Raw genomic sequence first — 13,496 nt, forward strand, 5'->3', positions numbered from 1 at the left:
ACCATAAAACTAAAACTGAAACCAAAACATGGGACTCCTTGGCTTCATTAAGAACTGAACCTTGGCTTCATTAAGAACCTCAAAACTCAAGTATTTCATCATAAAATCCTTACATTTCAACAGACTTTTTACCTGGAAAGTGTATTACTTCCTTCACCAATCTGAGTGAGGGGACAGACCAATATCTCAGTTCCTGAAACCTGCTGAAATACATTATTTTCACACAGAATCCCCCACATTTGTTTAAGTGAAGAAAAAAAGAAAATTAGGTAGAGTAACAGTAAGAGAAGAACAGTTTACACATTGACACTGAAGAATTTCGTTGGAATAAATCTGTGTAACTTCAGTAATGGTTATTATAAACCCCATTGTATACATTAATTCTTCTACCAAACAAGTTTTAAAACAATCCCAACACAACTGAAGCTTTTAAATGTCTAAAGGAAAATTAAGAATCTTATAACTGCAATGCAAATATTTAAAGCTTGTAACTCTTCAAAACTGTTTAAATTATAAAGCACTATGCCAAAGAATGTTCCTAACATGTAATCTCTACAGAATGTAGGCTAAAATTAAAATTTTTTGCTTTCATACATCACATTGTTCTATTAGCATAATTACATTTGTTATCATGTTCAGCTAGCTCATACAAATGTTACCCTTCCTCTTTATATTAGTTCAGATGGCTCCTCCTACTGAAAGTGTTCACTGCAATTAACTGAACTTCTGCAAGTTATAAAATAGAAATGTGCACTATATAGGGAAAAATACAATGCCTTTCTGTGCTACATGAATATGCAATAATGCACTTCATGTGATTTCCCACAAATTTAGAAACAGACTTGTAAGTGACCAGTAGTTATGAGAGACCATCCTTTAACAAGGACTCAGAGAGAAAAGGCTTCAAAGAGCTTGAAACCTGTTGCCTTTAGCTGTTTCTTCAAAGATGGTACGTCTGAGAGCTCTGAACTCTTTGTTTCTGACAGAACTGCTTCACACACAGTGATATGAAAAAGCACCACTATAATTGAAAAACCACAAGTGTTCTGCCTCTAATGCGATTACATTTCACAATGCAGATTTATGAGATTCGAGATCTCCATTTAAGATCATGCCATTTCATACAGTTTCTCTGTCAATATACAAGGTACAAAATGAAAATGCATTTACAGATGCAGTCATTTGCTGGTTTGAGCTGGGGATGAGTCAATTTTCTTCACAGTGGCTGGTAGGGGGCTGTGTTTTGGATTTGTGCTGAAAAAGAAATTGTTGATAGCACAGAGATGATTTTGTTATTGCTGAGCAGCCCTTGCACAGAGTGAAGGCCTTTTGTGCTCTCACCACCCTGCCAGCGAGGAGGCTGGATTTGTACAAGGAATTGGGATGGACACAGCCTGCACTGCTGACCCAAGGGACATCCCAGACCATCTGGTGCCATGCCTGGCATGGGAAGCTGCAGGAAGAAGGAATGGGGGATGTTTGGAATGATGGGTTTGCCTTCCCAAGCCATCATTAATCACCATTAATGAGCTCTGCTAGGGATGGCTGAGCACCTGCCTGCTGAGAGGACAAGGTGAAGAGACACCTTGGGTTGCCTTCTGTTTGCACACACAGCTTTTGCTTTACCTGGTAAAATGTCTTTATCTCAACCCACAAGTTTTCTCACTTTTCCAATCCTCTTCTCCTTCCCACTGCTGGTGGGGAAAGTGAGTGCCTTTGTGGTACTCAGTTGCCAGCTGGGCTTAAACCATAACTAGTCTTAAACATAATTCATGCCTATAAATCTGAAATTCAGCAATATATGCATCTAAATCACAAAAATACTCTGTCTACAAAAATGAGAACAGTAAAGGAACTTCTGACCAGCATCAGAAATGGGACTTCAGAAGCCTTGAACACACTGAAGACTTCAAAAAAAACCCCCATTATATCAATCACTACAGACAGCTATTCATCTGTACAGTACATTCTACTGCCAACTTACTACATGAGTTCTGAGTAGCTGTGTCTGGTGTTCTATTTGCCTTGGTGCAGCATCTAAACACTTTTTAGTGTTTAGCAGGCAAATACACATTTTTTTCAGCATGTAGCCACTTCTCCAGAATTTCAAGACAGCTGAGACTACTGGATGTCTGGAAGAGAGGTGCAAATATGCATGAAGGCAACATTTGCCTTTCACTCAGAATAGAAGATTTGACTGAATTATGAGAATGCTGTATCTGGCAACTCCAGCACTGGTTTGGGAAGCTTTCCAGTCAAGGCAGTCACGTGCTTAGAACTGCACTGTGACTTTTATCTTGTCTTGTACTTATTTGCTGTCATTTCTGAGCTTCTTTTACATATATATATATATATATCCCCATTGTCTTTGTCACATGTTTAAAGTAACAGAAGTCTTCTGGTAATGGCACAGATCTGGATGTTAATGAAATGAGTGACAACTGGGTGCACTGCATGTGCCCAACACCAACACTCACTAATTGGTTACAGGGTTACAGAAAATGTGCAATATGCCATCATTTACCAAAGCACCAATGCCTAATCACTTCACACTGCAATGAATTTCAAGCAAACATGAGTAATTAAGCCATTAGTTTTAATGAAGTGACAGCTAGCACTTACTCCACTCTAGTGACCATTTGCACAGAAGTTGGTTTAGCTGTGTTTATAATGTCCTGCAGCTCTAAAGATAGACTCTTAGAACATGAGAATTCTTTCAAAATTTGTTGTGACATGTATGAACATTTGTTCACATGTTGAGTGTCGAAATCCAAAATTACTCAGCATCTCCTATTTTAGATACTGCATGAAAACTTGGACTTCACTTGTCAATTGTATGGATGAGAACTGTCCATATCTGCCATGGGACCACTTGCAGACCCATCTTGTCTTTTCTAAATGGCTGCTCCAGTATTTTTTATATATACTGAATTTGAACCATTTGAAAAATATAAACAAATTAAGTTTTAGATTAGACCTGGACTTCCTTAACAGAATCAGTACGATTTTCACTCTGAGTTTAAACAGGCACAACAGTTAACACTGCAGGTTTTTACTGACACCAGTACACCATAAATATGTCTTGTTCAGGTTTTGGGTAGGAGAACACAGAGCTACATCCAGTATGTGAAAGCTGAAAATTATACTCACAAGAAACCTGAATGGCATTGACAAGGCATCATTTTAATTATGATGCATTTACATAGTGAATGTAATGTTGAATTACCAGCACTTAAAATTCTGAGTCTGACATGAGTGCCATTGACTCAGAATTCTCAACTGAAGATTCAGAAAAATACGCTTAAATATTTGACCCATTAAATATAATATAAGCCATATATAATTAATTAAATCTGAGTAAGATTGCTATCAACACTTCTATAAAGAAACTTGAAATGAAGATGTTAGGTACTACATAAACAGCTTGAAAAAAAGTTTTCAAAATACAAATCTTGCTTTGTTATTCATTGCTGCTTCAAAGTTGTGTATGAATGGGAGGTTTATCTTGAGAGTCACTTGAAATTTTTCTGTTGATGATTTCATTGAACAATAGCATCACTGCCTATCTTGTAATTGTATTAAGCTAGAGTCAGTTGACCTATTCTCCCATTTCCCTGAAACAGAACACCTAAAAGTGAAATTTTAGCCTTGTTCTATGTATAATGAGCACTAGCATGATTAGGCTCTGTGAACAGGAAACACCTTCTCTCAGCTGACTAATTTTATGAAGTTACTATATAAAATATGTATTCTTTTCAAGAGGAGGAAAAAACCCCAGAACAAAACACTGACCTCTCATCAGCTCTTGAAAGGTAAGAGCCTTGCACAGCAATTCCAAGAGAGAAGACAAAACATAACCTTAAAATTGAAGTTAAGGATGAAAAGAAAGTATTTTTTCTAGTTAAAATACAGCACTTTAGAAGATTATGGTTGCACATGCCAATGCAACAAACTAATTTAACAATAATCGACATATCTTTCTTCATTTAAGATACATCTGATGTTGTTCACAAGTGAACAGTTATATTTGTAAAAACAAAACAAATTCTAGAGAGAAACAGGAAATTAGTTGATAGAATTTATCTTAAAACCTGGTGTTTGCAGTGGCATTAAAATGGTTTTTAATTTCAGCTACTCCATCTTCAAAAACAAATCTAATTTCTGCATGGCAATAAAAATAGCAAAAGGTGAAACACAGGAGCTACTGTTCTTCATCTCTCGCCTCTTAGACTTATCTAACATTTTTAAAAAATGCTGGGATAATCTACCATTAAACAATCTTCCTGCTCATCTGCTCTCCAGATGACAAGGCCTCCAGCACAATAAAAGCCCTGCTTAACACAATGCACGTGTCCTAGAAAAGGCACTCTGTGCCCAGGGAGAGGATCACGGTGGGATCTGCTCCACATTGCAAGTGCAGAATCAGAGGGTTTAAGCCTCCTCCTCAGCCTGTCCCTGGCAGGAGGCATTCCTTGTACACAACAGCACGGAGGAGCACTAATCTGAGAGCAGAAGCACATTGTGTCAGCCTGAGACAAAGGGATAAAGACAACAGAGGGAAGGAAGGGTGAGACACACAGATGGATGTGCACACAAACAACAGCACTGCCTTCACCATGGCACAGCAGCATTGCCAGAGCACTATCAGCAAAGCTGCTGTAAAAGTTTTTTTATGCATCACAACATAAAACAGAAGTGCCAATGACTTTCTCCTCAACAACAGGGACAGCGGGGAAGAAAGCACAAAGGTGCTGGTTTGCAAATGTTACATTCACGTGATAGGTAGGATCTGGGTTTATTCAATCTCTTGACCCTGAGGGAAATAAGAGTCAGAAACATGAAAAGTTTGTTGTACCTCTACATGCACAGATTCAAGAGGACTCAAAATTAAACTTATCAGTACACACATTTAGAAATACTGATGCAGAATTCCCTTCACCTCCACCCACGCACTTCAATACTCCAGCAATGCAGTCCATGTTATGATAAATGTATTATCCTTGAACTGCAGGTATGGCACTGCACCATATATTTCTTTTCCAATAATCATATACCATTTAGTTACTTCAAAGTATTTAGTCATAAATGGCCTTTGCACTTCTTGACAGATAAGAAATAAAAAATAGGGACATTCATTCCCCAATGCACCAGCCAGACTACAAAGACAGTGTTGGAACTGAGTCTGTGCTTAACACAAATGTTAGGTGAGCAAACAGCACTAGTTCAGCAAAATAATTTTTTCTAAGTGTCTAAACATTTTAAATATTTGCACTACAGTTCCATTATTCCCTTAGCACCTTCTCTTCAAAAGTAGCATTGCTACTGAGTTGATTTCCTATGAACTCAATGCCAAAACCACATATCAAAGCCACAACATTCTCAGCTAATAAATACACAAAATTTGACAAATATGAACCTGAGGATGAAAGCAGTGTCCCCAGAACTTCTGGTGCTTTGTGTAATAATGAGTTACAAACTTCAACTGCAGCCTGGAATCAATGTGGGACTCTTCTGGCAACCCACACTGAAGCTATGTTATCATCATTCTCTACTTTCTGGTCCAAGAGAGCAATACCCAACAAATTATTTTTTAGGTAACATGTTAGACCAAGGAGTTTATTAGGAAAAATATATGGCTTAGGGCTTAAAAGACCATAAAGTGGTTTAAAGAGACCTAAGGGACATTGATTTATCTACCAGAATCAACTTTCTCTTCAGGCTGCCGCAGTAGAGCATGGAAATGAGAAAAACAGGATTAAAGAATCACATTATCTGCATAAAAAGCTCTAATGCTTTATTGTTTATAAAAATGACACTTCAAAAGTTATCTGAATGGTGTGACGTAAGATTGTACAATCCACTTCCACATCCTGCATTAAGTGCTGCTAAAGACTTCCTTTAATCAGAGTTGTTGGAGTTCACACCTCCCCTTTTTAACCCTCTGAATCTGTGCATTAGATAGAAACATGAAAAAGTAATACTGGTGGAATTTGCAATTTAAGTTGCAAAGTTTCTTTCCTGTTTAAGAAAAAAGTATCATTCTATCATCAGCCTACAGAATTGAGATATCAGGGGATTAAGGGGAATTTTCATATTACTTAAATTTAGCATCTACCTTATAAACTCAGGTTGGAAAGACTCCACCCAACAGAGAGAGAAACTCACCGAAAGGGACTTTCAGATAAAAAAAACTAAAGTTAAGTCTTCTAAACCACCTCACTTCACTATTTTCTCCCCAGAAGCAGCAGCCTCCACATATTTATAAGAAGTCAGGCCATATACATTGCCTTGTGTTTTATCAGAGTTGGAAAATTCTTCCCCAGTTGAAGCTGATCATAGGAACACTGCCAGGGTCATGGTCCAGCGGGTCCTGTCACCTTGTTTGCATTGTCCCTGATGCCTGTGTGACCCAAGTCTGTGCTGGTCCAGGGAGCCAAACAGCTGAACATTAAAAACGCTCCCCTTAAAAAGCCTAGATCCAAATTTCTAATCTTAGTGAGGGTGCCATTTGTATTGCACCTCAGAGGCATTTCACTGCTAAAACACAATTAGCAACAGACCAGTGTCTATTCTAGGAATAAATTTGTTATTTTCTGTAGCAAAGCCAGAACAAAAAAAAATCTTTGTAAACTAAAAATACAAATGCTCAAGATACGATACACAAGTATCACATACATCTAGAAGTCAAGAATCTGTGCCATGAGCAGATCCTACAAACCCAGTCATGTATGTTTAAAAGCAATGAAGTTGGGATCACTTTAAAATAAAAGGCTCCTCCCCTCTCAGCCATGTCACCCTTTGAACCTTGTGGGGCTGTGGCATTCCAAAGGCCATGTCTGTTAAAGGAATTGCAAAGTCCTTTACTCCAGGGGCAGATGTAACTTCAGAAACCCCAAGTTCTTTGGGAACAGGCCTTTCCATGAAGTTACATTTTTGTTCTACTTGAGCTCTGTGCATGGTGAAGGGTCATGTTTGAGGCACGTGCATGGAAGAGTCTTTATTCACTAGAAAATACTCACTTGATAGTCAGAAATAGAACCCAAATCTCACCAATTACTTGCTCTCCAGCTGTAATAACTGTAAGTAGTCTAATCCAATGCTATGCTATAGCTGCTAACTGTTCTTCCTCTGGTTCACACAAAAGTCTTCTTGTGCTGAATTTAAAAGATTTCAAGCAAATGAAAGATGGAGCCAAGCACTGACAAGGAAACAAAATACTGAAAAACTGAGTAGTGGGCAGCACTCAGTCTCAGTTCTGACTGTGTAGACAGGAAAAATAATAATTTAAACTTAATCATAATGTCTATGCATTAATAATTTGTATTAAAGATGCAAAGGTACCTTACTTCTGGCATTTTATAATCTCTGCACAAATCTTAGGAAATCTGTTCTATTTCATATGTTTTAACTTCAAGAAAACACAATCTTGAAAATATCAACATATCATCAATTTGTTCCTTAAAAGCTATTTAAATACATGTCATGTATGTACATATGCAGAGGGAGGAGGAAAGGCTTATTTCTGTCATGAACTCAGCAGGAACAAGATTTTGCTCTATGAAAACTCTAACTGCCTCTAGTCAGTTCACAAACTCATCACAGCACAAAGGTCCAGCTGGACCAAATAACCAGGCCATCCAGAATGGGATGTTCAGGTAAAGATGTATAGAAAGTTGATAAATGCATGGAAATCTTTGGAGTCAAGAATGTGTTCCAGCCTTGTATGTGTATGGTGATAAGAACAAGACAATAAAAGAAATCCCTCTCAGCTCTACAAAAGCCCAATCCCTTCATTTAACAGATTCCTGATAATTCATTTGAGATTGTTTTTTAGTATTTCTAAGTTTAAGCAATCTTTAAAATATTGGACAACATTTGCCTTCAGTATTCAAAATACATGACTACGCACAGAGATGGCAGAACCTTCCAGAACAAGTTTTCAAAGACACAGATTTGCTTTATGTTCTTCTTAAGTGAGGTGAAAGCCACAGAGCAGAGCTACCACAGCCTCTCTCCACACCCAGGCCATTCCTGCTCTGAGCATCTCCTGGCAGTGCATGAACACAATGATAATAAACACCCATTACTTATGGTCTCCCTTCACCTCTAACAGGACCATTACACTGCACTTTCAAGGAACCAAGTGAAACTCTGCACTTGGAATGTTAATATTATGTGCTCACAGCTCTTTGAACTTGCTGTAAGAAGTCTTAAGAATAGGTACTTTTCCAGCAAAACATAAACATATAAAGCAAACCAAGAGTTACCACAGCAGAGAGAGTGAGAAGTCGCATGATCTGGCCACAGAAAATGCCAACGATCTCCACCCCACTTCTATTTAGACTGGATCTACTCCTCCAAATCAATTGCTTAATTATTATAATTATATACACAAAAAAGCCAACTGCTTAAAACTAGCACATACTTAAAATGCTCTTCTAAAGAAAAGAAACACAAAAGGCAAACCCAAGAAAAAATCTTTAGTTTCCAATAAAGAGTAACAGAGTCTTTTGGAATTAGAAATGGTTCCTTCTACATTTAATTCATAATCTTTTTCACTCTCCAGTAGGTATTGCCCTAACATTGTACCATCTCTCCATCCTCCTAACAACCAAATACTCTATATGGAAGTTGTTTATCATCTCTGCACCTAATGCAATTTGAAATTTGCTTGAAAAGGCTTCTTATACTCAGCATATTTATAATACACGAGATCAAATATTTGAATTAAGGAAGTTGGGCCCCAGAAACATTTTCATCTCTCTACTGGGTCATGGCTTCTTTCAAAGCATAATGCATATCAATATCACGTTAAATGTACATTCAGGTATTTGTAGAATTCTGAATACAGATTTGATTAAGTAGCATAAAAAGATTACAGTTCCATTGCCATAAAACTAAGAAAAATCAGACAAGCTTCTCTTTCTTAATATTTAAAGATACCAGGCTTCTGCTGGAGAAGCTTAAAGCTTTGCTCTTCTTTTATCTATTTTAAAATCTTTCTGAACAACAGCTATCAATCCAAAGAAATATAATTTCAAAGTATTCTTTGATTCCTCAACAAAAGATGGACATTGGGAAGGCACTTAAATCCATTCAGATGCATGTAGAGTAGCCTCTAGCAACTTGCAACCTATTTTAAATAAGCAGAATTTTTCTATTTCCATACAAATATTCCAGTAGTTTAGTAAACATTTTGTACCTCAGTAGGCATCCGTGTTTGTTAATCTCATACATAAGGAATAAATTCCAAAGCTGCAGGAGCTCTGTGTATTCCCAGGACTCTGCCCAGGCACGCAGACCCCTGAGCCAGACTCTGCAGGAGGATGTTCCTCCAAGTGCAGTAGGCAGCCACTGGGGCCAAATGATTCACTCCTACCACCACCTCACAAAGTCTAATTTGATAATTATAGTGATTATCGATTAGCATCTCATCACTGTTTGATGACACACGATGACTTGAGGCTAACTAGCATCTCGTACATCATTTAATAAAAATGCCATGGAAAGAGGGCTGGTGGCAGAGGCCAGCAGGCAGAGAGAGCTGAGCAAACAAAGGAGAGTGCAACAGTTTGGGGACTCGTACAGGTTAATTTTTCTGAGCTGGGCCAGTGCAGACACACCCCAAGTGTGAGGGGGCCCTGTGCAGAGCCCTGGCCCTCACAGGAGCGGGAGCTCCATTCCCAGCCTGGGACAGGCCACAGCCTTTGTCTTCTGTACCCTGAACGTCACTCCCACCATGCACACCAACACTAAGGTTCAAAGAGAATCCTTCATTACTCAGGACAACAACCCAATGGACATTTTAGACTCATTAAACTCACTTTAAAAAGGAAAAAGAAAGCAGATAAATTTTATATTGAAATATGTAATGCAACTATCAGAAGACAGAACAGGTGAAGACCTAAGCACAAAATGAATTTACAAGTGGTTTTGTCTACAGTTCACCATGAGATCAGCTTTCACATGGATGATCATTCAAGTTTAGAGAATACTCAACCAACCTGTTGCAGCTGAAACTCATTTCTTCTGTTCACCTTGAAGTATAAGATACTTGATCTCAACAACTTTACCTGATCTGTTTCCTAGGAATGAAGAACCTGCATTTCAGTATGCCTGAAATACTTCTTCTGTCTTTAATGCTGGAATAGTTATTATGGAAACATTAGCTGGTTATAGCATTGTATTGTGATTCATTCAGAAGAGCCATGGCCCACATATTTAGAATGTTCATTTTTTTATCTTATAAAAAGATTGAAGTCATGTAATTCTCTCATGCATATGACCACATCATTCCATTAGAAACTTCTGTGACAGAATTTCCATTTTCATGAAGGACTTTTATATTGTCATCTTCTAAAGTAAATTTTTGCATAAAAATGATGAATGTCTTAGAATCCATTAGAATTCTGAGTGCAAAAAGAACCATAAGTTATAAATTAATTCAAATTTTGTGAAATTCCAATAAAAGCCCTCTACATCAAGACCACCACACTGGTTTTTGTGTCAAATAATTCTTAAGAGGACTAATTAATCTTCAGCATTATATAAAAATTACAATGTATTTTGTTTCTGCATTACATAATTGTTTTATCTTTCATTGTTTCACGTCTTCTACACTTCATAGCTTTATCTGCCCCAATATTTTTCATAAATAATATATCTTATTCTCTTCCCTTCCCCTCCTTGCCTTAAGTACTCTTAGTTACTTAAAGCTAACTTGGTGTAAGGACTTTTTTGGGGGATAGTTTGTATACACTACAAACTGAGATACACAGTACCTGAAATTGACACTACTGCAAATGCTGAGTAATCTGAAATAAGCGATTGAAAAATTATGCTCTACTGTGCGCTAAACAAAAGTTTCAATTCACTTTTAATCCAGTAAGGTGGCTAGTTTACTACTAACCATAGAAAAACTAGCACCTAAAGTGATTCCTGAATCCCTGGCACCTAAAACTACCTTTTATTTTTTTTTTTTTTTTAAGGTAAGCAGCAAGAATCACCAGCATTTATCTGCCAACATGAAGCATCATATTGGCACCTATCAACAACAACTACCAAAAGAGAAAAAGCAAAAAGTGACGTGAATTTTAATTTGCGGAGATAATTATGTCAGGTATGGCTTGTTTCAGGATAACAATACCCTGTTAGGGCTTGCAGGCCTCAGCAGAAGTAATTTGGGAATAGCAGTGACAGCATAAACAAAGCACTGAGAAAGGTTTATGAGGGTGGAGTCCATGTAAAACACTGGATTAAATCTCTTCTGTATCCTGCGGCTCCAAACTTTCCGAGGATGCAGCAGTAAACCCAGAGCAGACAAACTACGGCAGACTTGGCTTCCAACTCCTCTTCCTCAACACATGAGCCCCATCCACTTATTACAACTGAATGCACTGTTGTTCCCTGTGAAATACTTGAAAACAAAGAGCTAAACCACAAAGACTATTCCCCTTCATGGAGTATTAACTTCCGCTTTAATAACTAACTCCTGGTCCCACTCGATACAGTTCTGCATTGTCCAGCACACCCCACTTCAGCCAGACAATGCACACAGCAATAAAACTCAACCCAGCAAAGAAAGTGAAAGCTGCGTTTGTTCAGCGTGTTATTTGGCGCAGCCAACTGTAATGCTTCTGCCTGCCATTTATTGTTTACTCTGTCAAAGGATTATTAAGAATTAAGCTACATTTGGCCATTTTTTGAGAAGGGAATTTACATGCAAAGTGACTGACACTTGGTATTTAAAGTCTATTGGTCGACTCTGACCCTTCGTTTACAAGTGACTCATTTGACTGCAAGGATCTCTGATGTGGAAATGCTCAGATACGAATCAATTGCAGTTTTTGTCTCGGGTAAATGTTACTTGGCAATCCAAAAGAAATGAACAATGCTGAGACCGAGGCTCACATAGAATAGTGCTCATATGTTTAAAGAATTCCTTTTACATGCCTGGTTTAGTTCTAGTCGGAGGATTTATGACTCCCCTTCTCCTAATAACTTATCTCAGAGCACAGTGGTTTTAAACACACACACACAGACACAGAGACACACACACACAAAACCAGCAGTTAACTCTTTTGCTGCCTGAAAGAACAGCACGGATGCATTTAAGTACATTTAAAAAGCAGGACTGTGATTCTCCGTGGGAGGTTGGGATAGGATAAGGATAGGACTAGAAAGGGAGAGAAACATGAAGGTACAGTTTGCAAATCCCTGCTCCATAAAGAAACGATTGTGTGTAAGAAACGACCATTCCTACATGAATCAGCTCAGTGCGAATTCTGCAGTTTATCTCTGATAAGGATAAAAGTAAAAGGGTTTGTCTGTACCCGAGCAAGAGTCCCTTGCTCTCAGAAGGCAGATGCAGCATTTCTATAAACAAAAATGTCTCTAGCCCTACCTTGTGCCAGTGCTTGCAACATGTGGAGCTGAAGCAACAGAAACGCCCACCATCCCCGACAGAAGATGAAACAGAAGTTTAACTTTATCATCATTCCGCCTCGCCTGCTATTCCTTCGGGCAATAATTTCGCGATCCACCTTTCTTTCAACCGGTATTGCCTCACTGATGCCCATCCGATCCGACTGGCTGCCACTCCTGGCAGCGCTTTGGTCATCGCTCATTCCGCACCCGCGGGCCGGGCTCTCTGAGGAGGGTCGGGAGCCTGTGCCCCGCGCTGTGGGGGGAAGCGAAGCCCCCACTTGCCAGGATCGGCGGGCTCTTTGATTTGTGCTCGCTCCGCCTGCAAGCCGGGAGCAGCGCTCCGTGTGCCTCTCGCTATGACAGTCGCCACCTAAGTCAATGTTTCTTGTGGAGGTATTGATTGCACCAAAACAACCAGTCAGAAATGTGAAACACATGTTTCTCTGCACTGTCACATCCGATGCTTTCAGCAGAGAGGGAGTAAGTTCATTGGGCGTCAGTATTTCAGTAAATCCGGATCCTTCAGCACATCGCAAACAGGAACAGGGAGAAACTGATCCATCTTAGCAGCCACCAGCAGACAATCCAAAGAGAACCTTTTATACCGCAACAGTGATGGAAACTGTTACCCCCATCATTTTTGTGGAGCGTGGCGAGTTCTCCAGCATGTGTCCCATTCTCCTGTACAAACCCTCCGATGGAAGTGTTAAAAATTCTCGCAGAAGGGGGGGAAAAAAGCGACAAGGAAAAAAAAAAACTAATTGAAAGTATCTCGTTATTCCTTGCGCTAAGGATTTATTTCAGACAATTTCAAGATTAGCCATGCAGACAGGGTAGTCTCCTGATATCCCCGCAAAGCTCTGCATAGTTTATATTAATCCGATTTTCCTTGGAATACAAATCTCTACCGTCAATAGAAGGGTTTGAAGGGTCCTCGAGCAGGTAAATCGAGCAGCTCCGGCTGTGATTCCAGCTCGCTGTGCAGTCAGCCACAGGCCGGTGCCGGTGTCACTTGAACTCCTCACGTTCAGCCGGAGGTAGGGAAAACCTCAGTTGATCCTGTCTCCCTC

The 13,496-nt window shown here is 39.1% G+C and overlaps 1 protein-coding gene across 1 annotated transcript in view; it reads right to left on the reverse strand.

Annotated features, from left to right (window-relative positions):
• Positions 1-13,273, reverse strand: part of SDK1 (sidekick cell adhesion molecule 1) — a 384,823-nt gene extending 371,550 nt beyond the window's left edge. The window contains exon 1 of the mRNA XM_058035661.1: positions 12,404-13,273. Coding sequence (XP_057891644.1) covers positions 12,404-12,863 — 460 coding nt within the window. The 5' untranslated portion in view covers positions 12,864-13,273. The remainder of the gene's footprint in view (positions 1-12,403) is intronic.
• Between the last annotated feature and the right edge of the window lie 223 nt (positions 13,274-13,496).

Source organism: Melospiza georgiana, chromosome 16 (assembly GCF_028018845.1).
Source record: "Melospiza georgiana isolate bMelGeo1 chromosome 16, bMelGeo1.pri, whole genome shotgun sequence".
Lineage (NCBI taxonomy): Eukaryota > Metazoa > Chordata > Aves > Passeriformes > Passerellidae > Melospiza > Melospiza georgiana.